This window comes from Neodiprion virginianus, chromosome 2 (genome assembly GCF_021901495.1).
Source record: "Neodiprion virginianus isolate iyNeoVirg1 chromosome 2, iyNeoVirg1.1, whole genome shotgun sequence".
NCBI classification, from domain to species: Eukaryota; Metazoa; Arthropoda; class Insecta; order Hymenoptera; family Diprionidae; genus Neodiprion; species Neodiprion virginianus.
In genome coordinates, this window is record NC_060878.1 from 36,782,919 (window position 1) to 36,809,496 (window position 26,578).

The 26,578-nt window shown below is 40.8% G+C and overlaps 1 protein-coding gene across 12 annotated transcripts in view; it reads right to left on the reverse strand.

The window, feature by feature from the left end:
* The window catches only part of LOC124298875 (kazrin), an 81,906-nt gene that overhangs the window by 2,856 nt on the left and 52,472 nt on the right, over positions 1-26,578 (reverse strand). For 3 of the 12 annotated variants that reach the window (XM_046751450.1, XM_046751439.1, XM_046751444.1), the window contains exons 3-15: positions 20,554-20,905; positions 19,689-20,042; positions 18,033-18,421; positions 15,680-15,898; positions 14,655-15,006; positions 11,287-11,376; positions 9,730-9,946; positions 8,655-8,910; positions 8,156-8,503; positions 7,347-7,470; positions 7,086-7,230; positions 3,025-3,214; positions 762-782 (exon numbers count right to left, since the gene is read on the reverse strand). In XM_046751450.1, the coding sequence (XP_046607406.1) occupies positions 762-782; positions 3,025-3,214; positions 7,086-7,230; positions 7,347-7,470; positions 8,156-8,503; positions 8,655-8,910; positions 9,730-9,946; positions 11,287-11,376; positions 14,655-15,006; positions 15,680-15,898; positions 18,033-18,421; positions 19,689-20,042; positions 20,554-20,905 (3,057 nt within the window). The remainder of the gene's footprint in view (positions 1-761; positions 783-3,024; positions 3,215-7,085; positions 7,231-7,346; positions 7,471-8,155; positions 8,504-8,654; positions 8,911-9,729; positions 9,947-11,286; positions 11,377-14,654; positions 15,007-15,679; positions 15,899-18,032; positions 18,422-19,688; positions 20,043-20,553; positions 20,906-26,578) is intronic. The other 9 variants (XM_046751441.1, XM_046751445.1, XM_046751442.1 and 6 more) reach the window with 8 other exon arrangements.

Below are 26,578 nucleotides of genomic sequence, written 5' to 3' on the forward strand. Positions count from 1 at the left end.
AGGGAACTTAATTATATTTTAATCAAGGTTAAAGCACTTTCGATTTCGCACATTGTTCGTATACTTATATGTATAGGTATAGGTGTATATGTATACGAAATAAGCTACCGATAGTGTCTACTGGTAATTAATCATACGTTTTAGATAACTAAAAATCATTCGTTTCAATGGGAACACCTGAGTTCATTATATGTTACAGAAATTTTAAATATAATTTCTCTTTCGAAATTTCAATTCGAAATCGTTACCTTTCCTATTCGAAATGTGCAATTTTCAAATCAATATTATAATTAATACAAATCGAAGATACAAACAAACAATAGACGCTATCTACGACCATCGAAGTATCGTTTTCAAGTCAATTAGTTCGATACGCAAGTATGCGATAGTAAGGCTTTAGTGATTATTGGCATCGTTGCAATATGTGCAATCAAACGTTGCATATTGTCAATATTGAAATGGAATTTCCGTGTTCCCAACTTACCGACTAACGTCTTACGATTAGTGCCCGTTGGAGATTGCATATATATTTGGTTAAAAATGAAACACAATGCCGTACGTCTACCAAAAACCCACAAGCGTATGATAATAAATTAGTATGATTATTGATGATGCTGTCTCGAACGTTGTTGACAAAATGATATTTGATATACAGGCATTCGATTGCGTTTGCTCACAAACATGGAAAACCAACAGGTGTAATTACTAATTATGGGCTTTATTACGGGGGTACTTGATCTATAATTTAAGTTTTGGCATACCTGAGAGCTCCTCCATGACAACTATTAAAGGACGAGACAGGCCAGTTAAGAACCGACGCACCATCGACATTTAAATTACATTTTATATTTACAATATAATAATTGATCGTGTATTGTGGCGTGACGATTGACACGAACATGAACTGTTGAGACGATGTATTATCGTAACAGATATAGGTATATATGTATATAATAATAATAATAATAATAATAATAATAGGTAAATTGAAATCGATCGTATGAGTTAGGGCACAGGTAACAAGTTTACCCTGCAACTATTTTGTAAAATACTGCTAATAACGTACAAGTGTGGTATTAACATACGAATTGATATTTTACATGTACGTACATGGGAAGATGTCAGTATAGTATAAGGTCGGTATGGGTAGGTATATATAAAGTATGGCACGGTATATGGCATGTTATGTACATATACAAGTGTTTACAGTTTGTAATATAGTATAGGTATATATAGTATCTACCGAGTGTACAGTGATAGCAGCAAACGGGTTGGTTAGTTAGTACTGTCTTGTTTTAATGCTGATCAAACTTTTCTTTCAATTATTTTCTAACTTACGCAGTTTTTTAGTCTCTCTGGCGGATCAGTCTTGTACATTCTGAAATTTCCCCTCGTTAAAATTGCAACGTTAAAAGTTTCTTGCTACTGGATCATTAACAATCACCCTAGCGTGTAAAACCTGTTTCTTTCTCTTTTTCAAAGTCCTAACTCTTGTTACAGCTCATTTTCCTGCCGCATGACAGATTATAAATCTCGGATATTTCATACATCGTATGTAAATAAGAATCAACACATGTACTTTGAACTGAAATCATTCAATTTGGGATGAAAATCAAGTTAGTTTTTATGAGAATCGACGTTGTTTGTAACATTATTGCGACTATTAGTTTGAGCTTCGTGTTTGGTTTACCAATTTTTTTGACACTGTACAATTAGCAAAAAATCGAATTGTCCTTCGGGTATTCAAGGTCCCATTTTTTCTCTGAGAACAATCGTTCAAGATACGTTTGTAAAACATTAAGAATATTTTCAACCCGTCGCGTCTAAACTATAATTCATTAATCCCGAGAATGAGTTTAAGATTGTTAGCTTCAAATTTCATCATTACATAATTATACTTGTGTGGCATTTGCTGATTTTTATTCATACGACAAAATAGACAGAGCACGAATTTATCGATGAATTGGATTGCGTTAACTGATGAATTTCACTTGTTCATTTATTTACCTCTTGTAATCACGTACGGATCATTGTCGTTAGTGATTAGCCAATCAAGCTTGGTATTTAAAGTGCCACTTGACGCTTATCAACGGTATATATTTGTACATACAAGTTTCGTTTTTTATTACACCGAAGCCCTATAAGCGATACCAGATTGTTTTCTTTTTATCAATTGCATTAAATTTTGTAATATGTTTACGAGTCGAACGTATTTACGGCGTTCGCATTGTGCAACGATGACTTTGCTTCTTGCACACATCTTCATCAATTTAATCTCGCAGTTATGAAATTTCGTGTAACATGACCCTAAATTATAGCATGTTAGTAAGTAATAGCGAACCTTTTTTAAGTAAAGAAGACTGCAGGTCTGCCGCGATCCACAGAATGCAGGGACAATTGTTCATATAACGTTAGGTAAAATACTGTTATGTATACGTGTTCCATAGCTCACAGCATGGTCGCATATTATATTGCAACGGGATTTCTAAAGCATATTTATTTGCTGTAAGGATCATATAGCCGCCGTGCGTTGTATCAGCAGTTGACATGCAATCGTGCACCAGCGAAAATAAATTTTGTACGTGTATATGTATTGTACGTGTGTGATGTTGTGATAATCATACATTATTTACAACTGGTTCACTAGATGAAATGATTATCTGTGCCCTATCAAAATATAAAAACGACAAATTAATGTGTTTTCAAATTGCATGGGTGTAATCTTTTGAAATTTGGCATATCGAACTCACAACGGAGAAACGGTTAAGTATTCATAATTTTAGTAATAACTACCTACTCATAAGTGATCAACGATACGTAAAAACGAGCATAATATGTACGTAGTGTTTAAAATTTTAAACCTTTATACAAGAGTGTGATGAAAATTCTAGCTCGATTGCTTCGTCTTATTTGAATGCTCGATGAAAAGTAAGCGGGCAAAAAGTGTGGATGATAATGTGGTGTACAGGTGCCTTACGAAACGTCATGCAGGGAATAAGCTCGGGAAGTGAGATGATTCGTTACCCTTAAACTGGATCTGCGACGGTCGACCGTGTTGCTGTTATGGTTAGCCGCCATGTGAAGGGCTGATAGGGAGCTCTGGTGATGCTGGAGATGAAAGGCTCGGTTTCCACGACCCAGGCTTCCGCCGGCGCTGACGGTGCTAACCGGTCTGCTCCCGATGCTTCCCCTGGGGACGACCTCCAGTTGACCTCTAAGCACACACACCCACCCTCATTCATACATGGTTTACACCACTTCTGTATCATCCACACACACGTATACCTGTGTACCTTCTCTGGGGCTCAACACACTCGCGTAGAATCGGTTGTGCGATGCAGTAAATTTCCAACGCTGTTTTCTTTATTTTTTTTTCTGTTTTTTTTTTTTATTTCTAATTCTCGCTATTTTAAAGAGAGAATCACACGTATTTCGAAAGTGAAAGATTATTTTTCAACCCTAGCCAATCGCGGTATAAATACTGAATCCTTGTCACATATTTGACAGGTGAATTTGAATATTCAGGTGAAATCAACATGGCCGTCGTATACATAAAGTTACTTTCAGCATCGGCTACTTACAAAGTGCTACTCAACGTCAAGTAAAATTATGGCAAAAATCGTTTGATTGTAATATTCTATCTTCAACGAAATATCGAACCTTAGAATTGGCATCGCGAAATTTTTCTTTCATGTTGCTTATGGTTCAATGTTATTTTTTCGATTTTATGATTTAATGCTTAGCGCGTTACGTCAAGTTTTGAAATTTAATAAGTTGTGATATTTACTGCATTTCTTTCTTTCTCGGCTTTTTTTTCAAAAAACCACCATAAATACCTAGTTACAACATAAATAATATACATACACAAGCATTCTGTGCTCCATATATATGATAGGAGAGAACGTAGGAGATGGGCTCTAACAGTCTATAGTGCGTCATCCACACTTATATGTAATATAAATATATATATATGATATAATTATGAAACAAACGAGAATAACCGATAAGAAAAAAATCGAATTATTGATGCGACAGATAATAAGACAATTAGAGCCAGGTAAACGTAACATCGAACAGTTATAGAAATGTAAGTATTGAGATTTGCAAACGAAAACAAAACGATATATATAAATATATATATGCAAATAGTGTGATTCCTGGACAGTATACACCTACATTATGACAAATCCCACGTGCGAGTAGATTTTACTTGAATTTATATTCGAAGTATATTTGAAACGATAGACAGCAAGCTTCGTGAACCGTTACATTTTTTTAAAAATTTTTCTTCTTAGTGAGGGTATGAAAATAAATAAATGGCAATAAAATCTACATAATTTGTATAAGATGGACCAGATTTACAGAAAGCCGAAATCATCATAGCGATATCGAGGATCCAGCTGGTACCACGTTTTTTTGGTAACCTCCAATCCTAGTTTAAATATTTTTCTGTGAGCTTTAGAAAATCTTTCAAAGTATCTAGTCGTGTTACAGGACGAATTGAGTTATCGGAACAACAGCAGGAAAAAGGCCTGCCTGATATAATAAATACTGCCTAAAATCTTCCAAAACAATTGATAAAAAAAGTTTCACCCGACCAGGAATCACACCGTGATCACTAATAACAATGTGTGTGCTATACATAGCGCGAAGTGCATTGCAAGCAGCAACTGTGGGCTACGGCACGGCTATACTTGACATTCATATAATTTTTCATCATTTTTTTTTTTGTTGCGCTTATTGATATCTGAACGACCGATTAACGGATCAGTCGAAGGACCGTACATAGCTGAACGAATGTACCTATTAGGAGCCAGAAACAATTGTACAGTAACAAAACTCCTTCATATAGTGATTCGTCATCACACATCGATAGGAAGTAAAAACCATATATATATATATGTGATATATATGTTCACTCTAAATTGGTAGAAATGAATGTTTGTATATGTACATTAATGTTGATTGTATATTTTGTATCGTATGATCTACGTGTGTGTATATATTCCTGGGAAGTCAGGTATATCGTGTGTATGCGGTCGTAATTAAGGGTACAACATTTGGCGATGTTCAATTTATCGGATCGTCTTTGCTCACTCCAATACAGGCTGATAACGTGATTTCGCACGGGTGATATGGCCAATGCCTCGAGAGTTGCCGATTAACATCAAGAAATATGTTTTGCACTGAAAATTACAGTGTGTTACGCACGTGTCGAGATGAGAAAATTCGACCGAGTACGCGTAGGTAAATTTCAAACGGTATGCATAGATTCGTATCATACAACGCGCGAATGAAATGTAAATCCGGTAACTATTATCAACTTCGTAAACTAATTAATCGAAATTTCAGGATTTCATTTCATTCGCGCCACGCAATTTATCAGTAAGTAACCCCTGTAGGTCACGTAAAATGTGTAGTTGTGTATAAAATTCATTGTTATTTAACTTCTATACCGAGTTTTATGAGAAAAATAAAAAACTTTGGTGACGTTCGCGTACACGAGAAACTGTAAAATTACGCGACGATGATAATTAGCTAGAGATTATTACATTAACTTTCAACAATTTTGATTTTGAACAGTTCGATCCAGCTTCGGTATTGACAATTTTTACGAGGCTTTATATATCATTTACTAAACGAGTTGACGATTAATACCTTATACGCTCTATACGATACCATACACACATAGTTAATGTAAATAGGAGACAATCCGTGCAACATTTATAAGGATTACTATTATTGTTTATGGAAAATTTTACAATTATTTTTATATTTATATGTATGTATACGAGTATGAAAATAGGAAATCGCAACGATTGCGTTCATTTAATACGACGCATTTATACTGAAACTAATTGATTCAATTTAGCAATTTTTGGGTTATCGCTTGTTTGAATCGATATAAAAGAAGAAATCGTAACGACTTTGAAAATGAATTCGTTGCTTGACTCGCATCCGAAATACAAACGTAGACGAAGTGGGAGGTCGTTGGAATCGAAATCTAATTTACGGATTTTTTTTTGTGCTAGTTGAATTTCGGTACAACATTCGATACCATTAGATTTTATTTAAGTATATAAGGAACGTCTATACTTAATTTTCGTATGCCGAAACAAATATTTATTATCATTTGATTATTTATAAAGGTATTTTAGTTCCTTCATAACGACTTGCAGTTTTCACTCGTAGCGTTACTTTACCTTCCTCTTCAATCCTGCTATTTTTGTTCTCTCCCTATAAAACGGTTTTGCGTTTTTTTTTTTTCTCTTCAAAGAAGTTCACTTCGTTTCGTTTCACGAAAATATCCGCGTCATGAATAAAGTTACCGCGGTCCTACCTCGCCCAAGGGACTAAGTAATTATTTAGATTTATGTATTTACCTCGCGAGGTAATATAATCAGAGTTTTATGATTACCGTGCATTTGTCTTTCTAAGTATCGTTGTCGAATTTTTAATCGACGCAAGTGCGTGATCTTAGAAATGAATTTTCGATATCTCGCTTCGTAGTCTCCGTACAGATCGGTGTCATCAATGCGCATGTGCTTTGAAAAAATCGGATTCGCGAAAACTTACAATTAATCAACTGTCCAAGTACGTTCTAAATTAATTTGCCCGTGACAACTTTGGCTATCCAAAGTCTATCTGATAAATAATAGACCATCGACGCGTGATGATTCGAGAAAGAACAGCTGATCAATTCTTCAAGTTCAAAAACGTCGCGACCAATCGATCGAATTCGGCGATTGTAACTGCCAGTCGTTCAAAACGTATACGATATCGGGACAATAATGCGGGTACTCCGAAAAAGTCAACGTTTCAATGTCATCGTGTTGTTTTGCCAATCGACGGTAAAACAGAGTAACGATCAGCTGTACGAATGATCCAGGATCAACCCATGGCAACAGAGACGAAAGTACTTCGTTAAATCTAGGCGGAAACACCGTGATAATCGATGACGGTATATGCAACTGTGAACTGGATGTCATTGGAGCGAGAAGACGTTTCATTTCTCTGTATTAAAAAATTGAATAAGCTAATGAATGATGTCTTGCGCTGCTTCCGGATGACAGTAGACAGAGTACCTGGCGGGGAGTACCAAAGCTTCAAGTTCGGCGGTCAGATGTCGTCGGATCATGTGTTTCGCTGGTGGGATTCCTAGAGCAGTGGCCATCATCTCGCCTGTGAATGACGGCTCCAGAACAACGAGAGCGCCGTGAACACCCGAGTCTGTCACAGAGGGAGAATTAATGAATGTGACACGATTAAATAAAAGCTACGGAAACCTGGAACCGCGTTAGCGAATCGCAAGTACTGTTTATATGCGATCACTTAAGAAACCTCACCTTTCAAGTTCTCGGCGTATTCGGTTAAATCGATATTTCGTGCCCACCTAATAAACCTCTGATTGGTCCAAACCAATGGGTCTGCGTCCACCTGTTCACACTGGTGTCTCCTTACCGCCAGTGCCTGCGTCAAGAAAATTAATCATTTTTAAGCTACAACTAATTCAACGTCACTGTCCTAATACACGGATTTTTCATTTCCAGCCGGATCCGTTGTCTTGTATAGAGTTACTTGTTTTCAGTACAAATATGAATCATTGGTATACAACGGTACATTATGACAAATTTTAATTCCAATGAAGGAGAAAACGCACATTTACGATTGTCGGAATAGAAAAGGCGTAGTACTAACGGTAATGAGAGAATGATGCAACAAAAAAAAAAAAAAAGAAAAATACACTTAGTCTTGCAATTAAAGCAAAAGTAATGATGCAAAACATTAGGAACCTGTTCATTATGACTGGATTATATACGCTACGTGAAAGTGACTAAAAAGCGTCGTTGGTTCAATCGAGATATAATTTTTTCAAAAATGCGAAAGAAATTTATCCAGATTATTGAGCAACCTATAGCAGATACTAGTTATCCGGTTTTCGAAACTCTGAAAGATAATCCATTCTCGACGGTGAGTGTTAGGTATAATATTGATGGAATAATTTTCGCATAGATTATGTAGTAAAGTGAGGACCACGCTCCGGCGGCGTTGTTCGCCATTAATATTGATATAACCAGGGGTCCTTGTTAGTCCGTTGATAAACGACGTAATTGCCTAATGGGATGAAGAACTGATTATACATCAAGCACCTCACCTGCCTATCGTAGTTCAGCATGCGAAGCAGATGAATACCGTGAACGATACTGGCTTGATGAGACTTTCGCGTAACGCCCAGCAACTTTTCGAGCTCCTTCTTGCTCAGGTGGTCCAGCATCCTGGCGTCGACCATGTTCGTCGCGAAGCTCTCCGAGTATTGAGCGAGGCCCAAGTCCGGCAACCATTCGGAGCTTACCCAGGTGTGGCCGAGCTGAGCTATGCAAGGGTATCGCACCAAACTCGGATGGCGGTGTTCCTCGATCGCTAGCCTAAGCTTCTTTCTGTGCAAAGGATGAGTGACCCCGAGACCGGCGTCTAGCTCAGCATCGTTCAGCTCCAGCAGCACCTGATTTTCGTCATCGGAATTAGATTTCACAATTTCACCATCAAAATTTCGGCCAGCTCTGCACGGCTGTTAGCTTATACATATATTACTACACCGGCGGAGGGTTTTGAGGCGGGGTAATTGGAAGGAATAGCAAATCGATGAACATTACTTTTCCGGACTTGACGTTTTCCGCGCACCGCGGTCCGTACTGGGACATTCCCAGGGCGACCTCGAGCCATGCCAGGACCGTCGGTGCTCTCCATCTTTCCATGGGGACAGACGCAGCTTCCCTCAGGAGCCGCAGCTTCTCGGCGTAGCCTTCCTCGGTCAGTGGCGACCACGATCTGTACGGGTCGAATGTTTCCGAGGCCTCGTTCCCGGGATTGGTATTAGTAGTTTTCCGGTGCCGTGTCCGGGTGAACACCCTGTCAGAGATCATAAGGGAGGAAAATTATTGAACCTTATTTCGATAACGCGCGATTGGGATCCGGGTCCGCGATTCGGCGTGTTTCATTGTTAAACCGACTGATTGTGAATTGAAAAGAATTCCTTTTTACATGCGGAGGCCTTCGACGATTCTATCACTGCATCCTCCTCTCCCTGCCGTCTCACACTGTCATGTCGTACTCGTAGGTGCGTACACACACGTACATACGTTTCGGATTGAATTCAAAACCTGAGTGGTAAACATCCGTTATTCGGAGATGGCGAGGGTGAGGGAGAGATGAATACCGCGGGGAAAATTGCCGAGTGAAAAGACGTTGAGGAGAGGTGAGGAGAAAAAATTCACGAGAAATTCGAAAAGAAATAAAAAAGACGAACTGTTTATCTGGTCCGTACATGTAATCTTGGCAAGTGTATATACATATATAATGCATCACATCAAATTATACCTACATATACGTTACATTCGTTCGTCTTTCACTGAATAATGGAGAGAAATTTCCTGTGGTAATTATGTTTACTCCAATTCACGCACCCGCGAAATAATTAATCGAACGACTCTGGTCCAACGAATCAAAATTCACTGCGGTTTTTCCCCAGTAAAATCTAACCAGGGTAACAAACCCTTCGAACTAGGATTCGGTCCTACAGAGTGATTCTAATGATATTTGCTGGTTTGCTTAATTGAGAACAAAATAAGGGAGGATATAACGAAAGCTCAGAATACCTACCTAACCAGAATCTGATCATTTCACTTTCCTGTCACATAAATCTGGTAAAGTAATATACGTATAAGTCACCTTGAAATCGAACCCCAGGGTCCTCCCCGCGTAGCCGAAGACCTTGAGTGCGCAGAGGGTGCGACAACGGGAGGTGGATGTTTGTTCCGTCTGGGTTCGGACTCCATTGGGCTTGAAAGTTGTTCCACCGACCGAGACAACGAGGAATTGTCCATTGACCTTGAGAACGCGTTCAAGGGTGACAAAGTTGGGCTGCAATCCTTGGGCGTGGTAGCTGCTGCACACACGGGGAATAAAAGAACTCCGTGAGGTGGGTGCGAGTTATTATACACTCGAAAATTAATATTTTCTGCGGATATGATAATCAACTGCGTCGACTATTTCGGTTAGTGTATACAGTGAACGGAACCGCCTATGCGTACCGTTCGGTTGTACAACCAATATCTACCGTATAACAATCATTGGACATCGATCGTATCGATTGTCACAGCGTGTATGCATAGAGAGCGGTGTTTCTTTTTTTTTTTTTTTTGTTTATTTGCTTTCACCCTCGTTTTGTAATTTTGCATTCAAACACTCTGGTGAAATGAATAATTTCCGTGACTGATACAAATTGAAAAATTCTCATGAATTCAGGGTGAAACAATCAGTAGGACAGAAACGTTTTCAATCGATAATAGCGACATTGAAAAGAGGAGACAAAATTAACAACGAAATGGCACATGTAGGACAATGCAAAACATGAATATAAGTGATGTAGATACGTGTACCGAAAATACCAACGTCCAGTGTATGTACTACATACATGATGCAGACGAATCGGCGCAGCTCCGAATAATGCGTTTGAACCGTATGCTATGTGTGTGCGTGTAAATATGCGGAGAGGGTTTTGAGAGAGAAAATCCGGAGGAGCGCACCCTTTGATTACGATTGAATAGACCGCAAACCAACTCGTATTTCTATGCTGATTGCTAAAATTGATCCCGACGCTCTTCACGCAGCGCAGGAAGCTGTACGCTATACATATGCATACATACAGGTTGAATATACGTGGGCGTTGTTCCGATCGTAGGAACAAAGGGAAATAGAAAATATCACCCCCGCACTTTCTCTATTTCCGAGCCTGGTATTAAAGGTGGGAAAATTAGATTTATGTCGGCGAGGCTCGGATATTGACTTGTAAAAGGTGCGTGTCTCGTGTGATAATTCATGGCTCGTCGTATTTTGTCGTGTCAAACTGTCGTAACTTGATACTGCGGCTAGGCTATTCGTTGTAACTGCGGATCGTGTGTTAGCGAAGGTCGAAAATCGAAAGCAACACCATCAATGCAACATAGAGAACATTCGATTATATATACATAAGTATAATGAAAAACCTTTCGGTGTAGGATAACTTCACTTGCGGATCGTACCATGCGCATGCATATACATGTTATATCATAAACATTGATCATGATTTAATGCAATTTGACTAAAACACGATTTAGTCGTCGAGTATTAACAAGTATGATTATTTTTTTTTTCTCAGCGAGTTATCTTTCCTTGCGAAATTCGTACAGATGACACTGCGTTATTCATGATGGGAGAAGATGGGCAATAGATGGTATGATCACTTACATTGATACATGTGAGGTGGCGCAACCGAAGACACCACGGAGATGTTGTCCATGTCGAGACCACTCCCTTCAACAGTAATAGTTGGCGTCCCTGCGCGGAATATTTTTCTTATAAAATCAACAAAGTCTCAGTGGGCGTATTTCAATGTCGCTAAATGCATAGGACGGCAGTGGATACTCGTATACTGTAGGTAATCAGCACGTGTAAGTAGATAATAAAATAAGATATCGTACGTGCGTGTAAACTTTTTAATTCGAAAAATTTTCTCTCGAAAGGTGAGCGGACGTTTTTAGTAAATTCAATTTTTTGCAGACGAAATACGTGGTCGTTTCGCAGTAACGAAAGTTACTCTGGTCTGCTTCAGTTTTTTTAATTAGCTTGTGGTATGTGGTTTGTTTTTCCACGTTAATAATTGTAATTGAGTTAATTACAACAGGAAATGAAGTGTGTTTGAAGAAGGGCGTGGTCCCAAGGAATTTTTTTTTCAAGGAAAATTTTGGTTTTAAGGACAATTATCCAAGTGTTGAAAACATATTGTTTCTGAAATGTATTCGACGCTAAGTAGCACGACTTTTACCATATGCACATTTTTTTCGGTACTATTTCGAGAGCTATAATAAAAAGGCATCGTTACATCACTTTCTTCGTCAGGTGCTGATTCTTAGAAAATATCCGTTCTAAAAGCGTCTCGTTACTTATTATCTAAATCTGAACTGAAAGATAAGAAGAACTAATTCAGATTATACTTCTCAAGTCGGCATCTACACAGATCATCATTGAGTTGTAATAAAAAGCAGTCAATCGATAAATGTGTGTTGATTTACCGAAATCCGATTTCATCTAACATTATAGGGTTCAGCGGGACATTTCTTGCGAGTTTTGCGCGAAAAAAAGGACTTTACAACTTACAGAGATCGAACGTAATCTGAATCATTTCGAGAGAAATCATTTATCGTCTCTATTGGAATTGAATCGTTCGATAATCAAAGATTGGAAGGGATATTCTGGTGAAAAAAATTCCACTGATAGGCAGCTCGGTGTAAAAATATTTATACTTGTTCTATATGTTGCTTTTTGGTGTTACGTGCGAGATATGTTGACAATCGGACGTCGAGGCAACGACCTTAAACGTGAAATACGTAATGTTTCTAACATAAAATTGTGGGTTTCCTGTCGGTCTGAGCGGTATGCTTCGGCGGGAAAAAGTTGTTTGAAAGACTCTCATTACGAATTCGCATTCAAAGCTCATTTTTCTACCTCTGAGTGAAGAAACAGTCTAGACCTACGTCCAGTTTATCCTTTGCTTTGGTTACGTCTTGACTCAAGTTTTGTGCAACGTAAAATACCGAGGCGCCAAGAATTTCCCCAGAATAAATTAATCTAATCCTCTGAAAAGAGTTAATTGGGAATTACGATTAAACTCAGAATCCAACAATCCCGCGAACTTTATGCAGAACTCCTGGGGATTATCACGTACAGTTTAGTGGTACGTTTAGATATGTACAAGTTTCCCTGCTAAAAGTCAGTTCAAACTATCGCAACACCAGGATAATAAACCCTGCACCAAAGTCCTGGTTTTGCAGTCAGAGGATTTATCAGTCAGTCATTTGTCGGAAACTTACATTATATTTTTTTCAATGTGTTGCCAGAATTGGAAAAAAAAACGTCAACGCCTACACCGTGAGGTCGTACTTGCATAATATTTTTCATATTCTTGACTGACGTTACACGAGAGACGTATTCGGGAAGTATGAGAACACGGTATGCAATTTTTTTTTTAATAACGGGCATTTCCCTAGTTTATGCATCTTTTGCTTGTCGTTTATGGTGATAAGTGGCTGCACCTCTAGGTGACAACTGTCATACATATGACACATACATACGTGAGTGAGTATAAGTGTGCAATATTCACCGTTATTGCGGATGAGTTCACGTCCCAGTCGCGTTTTTCGCAAACGGTAATTAAACGAACTCACTCGCCCTGCAGAAGCGTTTTATCGTCACCGTCTCTTAATTTACATTCGGCGTTTATTGTCATTCCATTGTCCACGTGAAAAATGTCGAGAATTATTTACGTCGAGGCTTGGTTACCTCGTGAAAAAAGGTAACGTCACAAAAATGCGCGAAAAAATTGGAACTTCGTTCATTGGATGAACATATTTATGGCCCCGTTGTTGTTGTTGCTGATCATTTGATAAAGGGGCGTCTATCGCCACATCGACAACCAGCGTGTCGCGTATAAATATGCAAATGGGGAATCCATATGAGATTAAGTTTAAGCAGGGATTGAATCTGAAGCTACCCACCATACCAGTCAAAGTAAAGTGTATTCGCAACGAAGTGTCGTTTGGGTGCACACAGATGAATGAATCTGCTTCGGAATATTCTACGGTTATTTCGGGCTACCAGACACTCACCCCACTTCAATTTTCAACAATCATCATTGAATATTCGAATCCCACTGTACTGAACAAATTTTCTAATTATAAAATTGAATCGGCCGAGCTGTTTGAATCGAAAGTGAGGAAGAGAGAAAAATCATTCCTACTATGTGATAAAAATGAATTTGTGAAAATTCTGATGAGAAAAGTCAATCCATCAACCTTTTGAAAGCGATGTTATGATTAGAAAAATCTTACTTCATAATATAGAATCTGGTATAATGCGCAAATGTAATTTTGTTCTTGAATTGTTAAATTTTAAATTGTTCACGAAAATCCGATGCGAATTTATTCCACTGCGACGATATATACCTGGATTGCTAGGAAAAGATTTCAGGTCAACTCTGAAGATTTTTATAATGAACAAAATCAGCCGAAAAATATGAAAATTGAAACAAAAAACACGAAAAGTTTAATAATTCTGAACGTAGTAATCATAAAACCATTTCTGTTAACTTGTTGATATCTCAATTAGGAATTGTGTGATTTGAATTTATTCATATTCAGTTCTGTAACATAATCATTACGTCAATTCATTAGTCTTCACTATAATTGTGTCGCCAAAAAAAAAATAAAAAAATTACCGACCATTTTTGAAGGAGTTATCGTTCTTCTCCTATTATACGATAATTATTCAAACGTTTCGGCTGACTCATCCCCAATGAAACACATACCTTTCATTTGCATAGCAAGTTCGTCATACACGAGAGTGAAATCCAAATGTAAATCAGCGTCGATAAACCCAGTAGATTCTTCGACGATCCTGACTTTTATCCCCCGATTTTCCGAACCGACAGCCAATCGTCGAGAGGGGAGGATCAAAGACTCGGGAAATTCCGTGACGAGTAATTAATCCGCGAGAGAACCCTTCGCGGCTAATCCAGATCGCGAGAAGATGAATAACCCGGGAAGGCGGCAGTGACTTACCGTCGGTCGTCGAGTCGGATAAATTTCCACCAACGCTGGTCGCACCCCCGCTTTCGCGGTCGCTGGAACCTCGCACCCCGCTGTCAGCGCTGCAGCTTCCTCGGTCGCCAGCTTGACCTCCACCACCGGCAGCACCGCCCCCGGCAGTCCCGCCCACGCCGCAAACTACCCCTAATTCCGTGACCCCCAGAGGCTGTTGCGAGGTCAAATGCGGGATACCACTTCCGCTGCTGCTCCCGGCACCTGGGGTTGCGGCGCCGTTGACGCTTCCTCGAGGAAACGATACCAGCGATTCCTGATCGCTGAGACAGGTCCCGACGCTCCCGCCCCTCTCTATCAGCTGCCGCTTGAGCTGTTTCAATCATTGTTTGCAAAATCAATATTAATTTATGATTCGTGATGTTTCATTGAGTATTTACAATTTTACCGTAGGTACCGAAGTCGTAAATGATGATAGATTTTGTCAAGACACTGTCACGTTCTTGGAAAGGGTATTTGTGACAGGATGTAGCGAGAACCAAATAGAAAATTTAGAAAAACATACATTCTTACACGTATAAAACGATATTGAACACTGCAAGCTCGGAGTTTGTTTGGTAGAAAATTGTATGGGCGGATTAGGGAGTGTCACGAATATATAAGACCCTTAAATTATTATACAAAGTGAAAAAAAAAAAAAAATAAAAACTATATATAATATATAGTTTAATTGAGGACTCTACAACAGGTACGAATAATCTGCAAGTATTAATTTTCCACTGTATCTACCAGACCTCAAGCTTTTTGTTTTTAAGAAATGGACTCAGGCACTGTGTCATTTTCGAAATACATAAAACGAAACGAAAAATCTGTGCGATTTTTGCATATCGGACTCTAACTGCCTTTCTGACCGATAAAGCGTTTTGAGTAAGAGTAGAAAGACCGCGCGCGCTCCCTCTCTCTCTCTCTCTCTCTCTCTCTCGGAAGCTTTTTCTGATCGTTTTTGTACTCGTCCCTTTCTCTCTCTCTCTCTCTCTACTCTTTACCTCTTGTATAGTCGCGTGGGCGTGCAGCAGGGCCGCTTCTTTGTCGGCAAGACTGGCAGCCAAGCTGAGACTTCGGTCCGCCTCATCCCTCGCCGCTCTCAAGAGACTCCATCGCTCTCTCTCCCGCTCTCTCTCTCGCTCTCTCTCGTCGCCTGGTCCACCACCCAGAGCTCCTTGTTGCTGCAAACGGCCAAGTTTCGCCTCGCTCTCTCGCATCCGCTGCAACCAACGGTCAAACAGACCCATATCCGGGCAGTCACTTCATCCAGGAACCAAAACCCCCCGAATACATTTTCACCCCGTTTAACCACATTTTCTATTCGCCCGCTAAGCGAGCATGCACGATTTGGCAAAAACCCTTCGCGTTGGATCCTTCGTTCACCCTACACGATAAACTAACTCTGCGTCGTTCTTGTGGAACGTTGGCTAACGACCGTCGATTAATCACGTTTAATATTGATTCGGAATTCGGGAATTATCATCATTTCACGGAGAGGGGGAAAGAAATACCTCGGTTAACTTTAGCGGATGATTAATGCGAGAGAATCCGAGAGAGTGAATCTGACACACGGTGCTAAGTAACGGATTAAACTAAATCCCACGTTTTCACTTATACTTACACTTATACATGCTGTTACTTCACGTCGATGAAAATAGTTTCACAATTTGTTTACATCGCAAATCAATTGGACTATCGATTCCATCATCAAAGATGGATATTTACGATCAGTAAATATTTATAATTAGTAAGGCGTACCCTCTTTGCAGTGCTGTCAAACGTGTTAAAGGCTCAGTTATCATAAATTGACGCGAAAAGATATACGCGCGGCTAAGATTTGAACGCTTATATGCACTCAACAATCTGCCGTACGGACGTGTGGGATACATCATGACGTGGTTAATAATATTTTGTTATTAGTTTGACGTGATATGTCCGTGGATTTTTATGGATAACGTGATATATTTTCATCCCCATGGTATTTAGTCTCGATCCTCATAAATCAAATTATCGCCGGGGAGAATGTTTACCGTGGTAATATTTTTTTTCTCCCCTTCTGTGCAGTCATAATAATAACATTTCGGACACTTCTAATTTTCTGTCGATCAGTTACAGCCTTGAATTACTCGTTTCAAGTTAAACCACATTCAGCATCGTATCCTCCCTCAGGCCCTATTCCGTCTGTTTCGATATCTCTCTCTCTCTCTTTCTCTGTCAAGATTAATCCATCGGCTTTCTTCAACGACTTTCTCTCCAGTTTGTTTATCGCATAAAATTCGCTTCGCCGAATACGCACGGAGAGAGCTGTTGCGCGGAAAGACAAACGGTGATAATACGATCCTCGCACCCTTGTCTCGGTGGCTTCAGCGTCAACGCCCGACGGAAGAAGAGGTCTACAGTACCAGTGATGGGAGAAGATGTGGCGGTGAGTCGACAGCTGGGTTAGTGACGCGTTCGGTAAGACGTAGCGATACGTAAATATATTGGCCGGAGATGAGGGTGACTTTATGCAGGGCGGGGAAGAGAAGGAGGGCGGTAAATTGAGGGGAAATTGTGACAGCGTGGTATTATCGAGGAGGAGGAGGAGGAGACAAAAAAGCTAATGACACGGTGCAATTGATCGTTGACGATGTTGAAGAGGAAAGAAACATCTGGCAAGGGTTTGAAAATGGAAGGATCATGGAGATTTTTTTTCAGCCATTTGTTTGAAAGGCGCGTTGTTGATTGTGAAACCCGCGTATCGATCCTGGAGAAGCCTGGAGCTGGGAAAAGGTACGGGATATGGTTGGGTAGGCGTTGCGTTCTTTCAAAGTTTGGAGGCTGCAAAGGCTCGATTCGGCAAACAAGTCACGCGCCTAGTGTACGGCTGACAAAAAGCCCGGGTGGGTTAAGTCGTAGAACGACGAGTAACGATCACAGTCTCGAGAAAGGGGAACAAGGGACAAGGAAAATCAAAATGCGCTACTCTTGTCAGGGTTTCCGCAAAATTTACAGATATATGCGTACCTAGATCCGACCAAATCTACTGCAATTTACTAATTAATCCGGTTTTCTGGAATGGTGACAAGTGCTGAACGTATATGCAATGGATACCCACTTCACTTAAGAGAGAGAGTATACCTATAGACGTATTCCGCAAGTGTCGGTAGAAAACCGCGAGCGCTGCAGGTCTGAATTTATTTTGAAGGTTGCGCCGAAGTTCAATAAAATCATAACCTGAACGTCTGCCAAATCGTTTTCCGACAAAGGGTAGCGAAAATGTTAATCCGCAGCGATGTAATCTTTACCGTATGATGAATCTTCCCTTTTGGAGCTCGATAGACGAGCCATAAATCTCTAGCAGGATTTACTCACCTGTTCGTAGTTTCGTATAAAGTCGCGAAGTTCTCGTTCTTTGTCCTCGAGGGTCACGTACAGATCCTTCATTTGATTAAGAAGATCGAATTTCTCGGCCTTCAAACGCTTGCGATCTGCTTTCAGGACCTGGAGTGCCTCGCGGGCCAGCTGAAGCTCCATTTCCAAAGCCACGACTCGCCCCTCTTCGCCGAGGGCGACTTCTTCGTCGCCGACCTCGCCACGACCCGCGCCACTCAAGAGGAGCCGCCTTAATCTCGCTACTTCCGCCACCAGCCTCTCGTTCTCCAAGCGAAGCCTTCTGGCACTTGCGACTTCGATTGGACCGCTGTTTGCACCGTGTATGTTTGAGAGCCGGGATGCCACGACAGGATCGCCAATTATGCCTGCTAGAAAATATCGCTCGTTACAATTAATTACAAGACAGGATGCGTTGTTGAGTTGACATCTCCGTCAAGGTGTAACGGAAGCACGTCGAGGAGAAATTCATTGGACATACTGAGGTATTGATCCACTCCGGTACCATAATCCCGAATTGCAGTGCGAGATCGTTAAAGAAATGATTTATAAAGTTGTAGACGCCTCAAGGGTTGACATTTAGGTACGAAATGCCACCATGGAGGGTATCGCTGGACCGATATAAAATATATAGCGAGTTTTACGATTCGAAAAAATGAGAGGCAGACTCGTGCCTTCGTGAATCTTGATCAGATAGACGAATATAAAAATGTACGATTTTTCTCTCGGGACGTGAAATTTTCGAGACACAATACCAGTGAAGCAATTCGCAATCGCTGCTTTGTTTATCTATCAAACTAAAAACGAATCCACATCTCGAAATTAGCGCAATAAAGGCTTTTGCAAATAACATTTGAATAAATTCTTTACCCACAGTGGATGTAGGTACTGGCGTGAAGGTGAAGGTCTACAATAAGGTTAAGCCACTTAAAATCAGACAATCAACGTCTTATTCTATTGTTATACTACTTAAAGCAGATTCCTCTCGCCCCTTGTGGTTGTGTAATTGTTTCGAAGCGGACAATACACCAGCATTTCGGTTCAACAGCTACTTTATACGTGTTCAATAACAGTGGTGAAAACCAAGAAACAGTACCGCGCACATTGTAATTTTAGGAAAAGGCGCCAAAATCGGTGTGGGAGTTTCATAGCCGCCATTGTTCAAGTCGCGTCCCACCTCGCAACTTTGAAGTTATCATTTACCTATACAATATTTCAGGCGGGGAATCAAATAGGTTAGGTTATTTTTTCATCAGCTGCAGCCTTGAAAAACGCTCATTTTAACTCTTTCTGCATCAAAATAACAGTAAGTTTGAAGTACAATTTGAGCACCCCTGACGCCATGATAACCTCAACATTGCCGAGTCATCCAGAAGCTTTCCCACCGCGAATATACGGAACTGGTTAAGACGTTAGCAGTCATCAAGACTATTAGCGATGTGAAATTGAAGTTTTTCAAAACTTGAAAGAGTCTAGCTGATTCAGATAAAAATATAACGGAGGGACCGAAGCGTGTCTGATGTTGGGAAAAGTTTTTCGAGCTCAAAGAGACGCGATAAGCTTGGTCGGGAATGCTTGTGGGGTCCGTTACCGAATGAACCCCTCGTCGAGACGTAACTTGAAAACGAGATTACCCACCGTGAGAACTAGTCGGTGAGTTTGGCCGACTGCTAGGCGCGGGTCCCGGCGGCTCATCATCGTCACCACGCACGTCGCTGTCCCCCATGTCTGATCTTTCTTTGTCCTGATCAGCAACGTCCTTAGCGACACGCCCCGTGGTGATGCGGAGCCTTTCGATGCTTGAACGTTCGCTGTTCCCTCTGTGCAGGAAACTACCCCTTGTAGAAAATCCTCGGTCAGGACTGGCGCTTCCAGACCTCGAATCTACGCTCCCGCCCGAACCACCCAACCGCGTTTTCTCCAGGGCAGGGGCGCAAGGCCGTCGATTTTTCTCGCTGGGGCTGCGGCACGGCGAGCCATTATTGTGCCTCTCTGCAAGGGATGATGAAATTCTGTTAAAAAATTATTAGGCGGGCTCGAACGCCGCTGAGGCGTTTCGAGGAAACTGCATGGATTAAAGTTGACTACGACTTCTAAGATGGCTGCTCAAGCTAGCTACATAACAGGCACGTGGAACGTGAAAATTTTTGTGAAAGATTGTTAGGGATTTAGAAACGATAACGAGACGTTTCCGTTATTGCACACGACTTGTCTTGTCGCCGTTATCTGTGGTTTTCATGCCACTGCGAAACTTCATCATCACAGTAGACTAATATCGCATAATATTTTTTCTCTACGTTATACGTATAATCTACGGAATGAACTCCTTGTTCTCATCGTAACCTTATACAAGAAAATCCTAGAAACTTTTTAGTGTAACAAAGAATCACTTGAAGGTAATTGTTTTATCGCACAATTAAATTAAAAAACCCGTCGTACAATCCATCAGTCTCAACAGTGTGGAATACTGTATATCAGACATTGGTAAGCTCTAAATTGTCACCTATGGGACTCGTCCTTCTGTCTATGGGACTAGTGCGTTCCTTTTTGTCGACTGGACTCGCCCTCTTCTCGATTGGACTGGCGGATTTGTCGCTGGCTGAGCTTCGCTTATCAACGGGGCTGCTTCCGGCGCTAAGTCGTTTAAGATCTTCCTGTATTTGCGCCTCGCCGTCTTGGGGGGGATTTAGGTTAGCACCGGTGGTACCGCCGCTCGAGTTGTTCAGGACCAAGGCACCCCTGACTTCGCGAAGCTCTCCTCTCAGCGTCGCGCATTCGCCTCGTGCTCGTTCCAGCTCACCGTCAAGCCGGGCACCCGTGGCTGCGTTCTCGTCCACCATCACGCGGAGTTTCGCCTGAAAAGAAAAATTCGTAACATGGTAAATGAGACTTTCCACTGTTGGTTGAATGGGACCGTTTACGTAGAAGGGTTTGCGTGGAATCAAGACGTCAAGCAGCTGCCATGACAAAGATGTTCAGATTCGATGGTCATATAACACGGCTCTTCTTTGAAGATTCCGTTTCATATTGTCTCGGACAATTTTGTTTGGGAAACTGTCGTTCGGAGAAGAGATTCCGAAGAGGCGAGAAGGCGCTTCTCTTCATCTCTGATGCATGATTTCTCGATGCAGAGTCTTGTCTAAGGTGGTAGCGATAAAAGGTAAGAGGCTTTTGAATAACCTTGCGGCCTGCAATCTCTATCTTACTGACAGCATCCACTCGCCTTCTGGCTACCTGCCAATTTACGGTAAAGAGTCAGGATCTCGTGGAAGTGATACTCGTCCCACTTGTTGCACCGTAGTTTTAGCGGCAGATGTCAACGTTTTCTCTTCCGAAGGACATTTCATTTGAGATAATTGATTGAATGAAGCTGCGAAAGGCCGATAACTCGAGATGCAGTTGAAGCTCGGTAACTGCACGCGGATAAATTCGAAGTAACGTCGTCTATAACTTGCATCACACGACACTTACATTTCGAATTTTTATCTCTGGCACAAACTTTTCTGTGGGAGAAAAACGTTCTCCGAGCTCTTGGGCCACTGGAAAGCGGTTACAAGGAAACCACAGCCGTTATGTTGAGCCGATCAGAAACCTGAGAAGCACTGCAGACCGCGGTGTAACAATTCGATATAAATTTCAGCGCCATTCGACTTCCTGTATACGAACGAAGCCTTGTCAAGAAATGATCGGTGACAAGTTACTACCAAGGATATTAAAATCAAGAACAAGTTACAGAGTTGCAGTTCGTTGGTTTAAATAAGATCAAGAGACGGTTTTTTAAATTCAGAGATTAAAATCGTTGTTAAACTTGAGATACGGTTTCCGTTTCTACACGCTACACACTTTTCTAAAGAAAATATGGAGGAATCAGGTTTGAAATTTATCCGCCGTACTCGCAAATTTATAACATCGTAAGAAAAGAAGCATTGTAAAACTTTGCATCTAAAAGTGATGCGTTATTTAATTTACGGCTTGTAGGTGTAGGCCAGAGTCCAATTTCACCAGTTGCATTCGTACCACTCAATCAGCGAGAAACGCGCGTTCACGGAAAACGAAATTAATTTCAATTCCGTGGGTCGAAAAACAGAGCCGGCTCTGTTAAATACCCGCATTCTGAAACTCGCTATTCGTTAGACAAAGAGAATAGCACCGCAAATTGGCACTTTAGTACACGCGCCAGCCACGAGCATTTTCAACGTGAGGGTAACGACGTACCATTCGGCAAAATAGGAATTTCTGCTGCTATTTTTTTCTTCACTTTTTACTTTTTTACGTCGCGTTTCAGTTTCTTTCGTTTTCGTAGGTGTACGTAAAATACAAAACTTCGTCAGTCGTAGTTACAAAGTTTTCTCACAACTGAGTTACTGCGTGACGTTGATCGAATTATAGGCTTAAAATTCTTTTAAAATTGCTCACCCGCGAGTGTCTCAAGATTTTATCGAGACATGATTTTTCCTTCCCAACCTTCGAGCTGTCGCGCACAGCTGGCGTGGATATAACGTTTGATAATATAAAAATCATGAATATTTTTCATTTCGATTTACCGTTGGAATATCTCCGCGTGATTTACTGTCAGGCCGAAATTGAAGCCGCTCGATCTACCAGCCTATTCAAAGAAGGATTCGATTTCGTCAAGACTTTTTGCGCAGTCGTGAAAAGTTTTTGAGCTACGATGAGCTCTTTTTTTCTCGATCGAACAACATGTAAAAACTCCATTATCGCGATGTTGAAGGAAAACTAATTACTAACACAACTTTAATTATGACCCGGGAAATAACATTGCATTTATCTTCGTCCCTGATATCATCCGTGTACAATAACAGGAAAATAAAGAAACATTATTACACACAGAGCTGTGGCCCTCGGGTACAGAATTTATCTGCATACTCCAGTGGCACTTGTACGGTGCGGCGAACGAGGCAAAGAAAAAAAAAAAAAAACCGAGAAATATTAGCTGCTTGACAATAAAACGTAAAGAATTTAAAAGAAAGTATGAAAAAAGTATAGATAGTATAAAAAAATAGAAATGCGAAAAATTTAGTTATTTCGCATAAGGATATTCGTCATCCGGGCAGCAGTTTTACTCGTAGCTCCTGCAGTAGAGAGTCTGTCATACACAGCGGATGCGAGGCGTGAGGGAATAAATTTATCACCACTGACGTTAGCCGTAAAGTAAGTTGTACGTAAATTCAGAAACTTGAGTGTCCCTGCCGGCTGCTCGCGTTACAGAAGTGCAATTACTTCGCCATTTCGTTTGTCTCCTTTCCAACTTCATCTTGCTACTTGTATTATCCGTGTGCTGCCGCTTATTTGTTCACTCTAAAGATTTAGTACGGAGTTTACTTATGCGCAAAGACCAGGTGAAAATAATAGAACAAAAAAAGGATGCCATTTCATTCGGATTAAAGTTCCTTACACTATCCTCGACTCTGAGACTCTGTATAAATTACTGCGTTACACCGTTCAACGTGCAATTATAATGCACTGCTCCTTATTGTCGCTTCCGTGAAGAAAAACGAGACGCTGAATTATATCTTCAGGTGGGCTAATTTATTGACGAATTTATCAACTTTTATAGGTTCGCAAATTTCGAAGTACAAAAAAGCTTTTGCGATTCGACCGAGTTACTCGACTACGACAAATGATTTTATTCGTTCTTACCATTTCCTGGTAAGTCACAGCCTGGTCTATTATACACTATCGCACGTGATTATGCCGAGTTCGCTGCTGCATCCGAGTGCATTCAAGTCAGGCAGACGTGACACCGTACAGCCTATAAGCTTTAAAGGGTTCACTGATCTCCGGGATGGGACAGAATGCGGTTAAGACTTGCACAACGCGGCGACCGTCCAATCTACAAGCAGAAGGTATTGTTATTTCCCTCAGCTGTAATTGTATACCTAATTGCATTTAACAAGTTGCACGCTGACTGTATGCGTACAGAATTTTCTACGTGTTCATGCCTAATAGTCCGCGTGCATCCGTGATACCGCAGAGATGGAAATACGCTGCAAGTACAACTGGCGAGCTGTATAACTTGGCGTTTGAAGTTACGAAGTTACGAAACTAGTACGGATAAGACGATATGCAGGCGAGATAATATCTCACGGAAGTAAGAACGTTGTACAAGTTTTTTATGGACAAGCACGAGACCTAAACGAGTTCCAAATCTCAGGATTGAAGAATAGATCAGGAAAGTGTGCCACGGGGTGATCGTCGGAACAGAAATAGCGAAAAACCTCGTTGCCAGAAATTAGAAAAGACATTTGTGGCCGATGAGAGAGACTGGATCGTATTTCGCGTTTCACCTGCTTCATATCGCGTTTCCCGTATGCTTGCAGGTCACGCGATTCCAGATATATAGAATATGTCCGTATACACGGTATATTTGCACGAGAACGAACGGAAATGAATGAGCATGAACGACCCGTGGGCACATTGAATAACCGCGGCTATTGTGGCTTTCGATTTTCTGCCAAGAGCGCAGGATATCAATAGAGCGTGAAAGAAAAATTCAACAACTTTCAGGTGAAGAGAATAAACGATCATCGGTCCCATGGAGATTCGAAACTCTTACACGATAAAAGCCGCAGCTAACCGTTGACTGTATATCACATCCGACTTACGGCTGTTTGAAAATTTTATAATTCCCCGGTAGCACGCATTGCGGACAGTTCAGATAGTCGAATATCCGTGATGATGGGGAAGATCTTGAGTTTCAAGGGTGGCAGCAGACGCGACGATATCGGCATTCAAATGTAAATTGAGCCTGTCGCTGCACAAGCTGCTTGGCTTATAATTCGCTCACGCAAGAGACCAAACTGTGATGATAAAATTTCGGACGAGTTTCCCCACCACTGCACTCGACGAATATAAGCGTACAAACTTGCATTTCACTGCGGGCGTTTTAATCTGGCCGTTGCAGTTGTGTCCACACTCGTGACTACACAAGCTGACGATGCATAATGAAGGTAAACAATATACGCACACACAACTTTCCACATAAATTCTATGCCGGAGAAGTTTATGCTCAGTCAAGTTAAACTATTGCATCCATGACGAATTGCGATTGCGTTAACGTGCCAATCATTCTGTAGTGTAGAAATGATGACAACAACCCTCAATCCACACTATTCCAATTTTTACTCTTCACTCAGTCTCTTCTTTTCCAGTTATGCAGATTTCTCAGTTTGAAGGGGAACGAAGTAATTTATACGATTGGGCCGATTTTATAATACTGTACCCAGATAGAACACAGGTACGGAGTCTCAACGACAGTCTCTAACATGTATATTAACCTTAATTAACGCATTTCACGGATACGATACGTATTTTAGACGGTCGTTTAGACTTTATCTATACTGGTTCAAAACACCGGCAATTTTGGTTCCGAGGTGCAGCTGACTTTTCGACCGAAGTTCCTCGTTCGGAAACCAGTTAACGCTAAACTCGTGTTTTCCCGAGTACGGAGAAGTTGCACCAGCGAGCGACACGGAGCCCGAGGCGAGTTGTATCCTGGGTGCTGAACAGCGAACAGTGAATAAGGGACGAAGGAAATATGGAGTGCAGGTAAAGTAGGTGTACATTCTATTCTTTGTCAGGCATTTCAATGCATATCGAAGAAGTACTGTCAACAGAGAGGGAATATAGGTCAGCAGACTCGACCCAGTTCGACGTCTGCATGCACATGGATTGATGGATGCGGGTTGCAGCGAAGTGGCGAGGCAAGCCTTTTGAAAAAGTCCCGAAATATTCGTACTTCAGAATTGCACATGCAGCAAAAATGACAGTCGGTACTTTCCTTTCGCATTCTTGACAGCAAATTTTTTTTCTAGAATTTTAAGAAGAATTTGTTAAAGATAATAAACCACAAATTATAGTTCCACATCCAGATGCGATCACTTGCCGGAATCCGAATTGCGATATCGGTGCTTGGTTCATCGAAGAGTATAAACTAATTTTTTAACACGATTTCTACTTCTATTTTAATTACGGTCGTAAACACGTACGGGTGCCTGGTCGAGTGGGTAGATGTTTAGTCGAATTCTTTGAGAGCCAAGAGACTGTTAACGTCTGCAGTGTTCATGATTATGAATCGTTAATGAAACGTTTAGGCGAAGTAAACACAACCGGGGTTTATTTTAAAAAGGATTTTTATGCGCAATATTCTATCCCACTCTCTAACGATAACACCATCCGCAAAGCTTTTTGCGAGTTTATAAAAGGGGCCCTGTTTCAATGAGTTTCACAAGGAGCGTATGGGGTTTTGGTTTTCCACGGGAGGGAATGCTTGTGCACTATATTTTCACGGATCTCAAAAAGTTACAATATTTAGAACATAGACAAAAAAAAAAAATTATAATCAGATTTCCGGACGTGCATAATGTTATTAGAACAATGTTAGAAGAACCAACCATTAGATGTGGCATAATTGGGTGCTAGACTTGTTTGGAATAAAAAATTCATTTGACACTCAAAGATTACTGTCTGATTAATGTCTAAATCATATTTAATTCCTTTCTTCGATG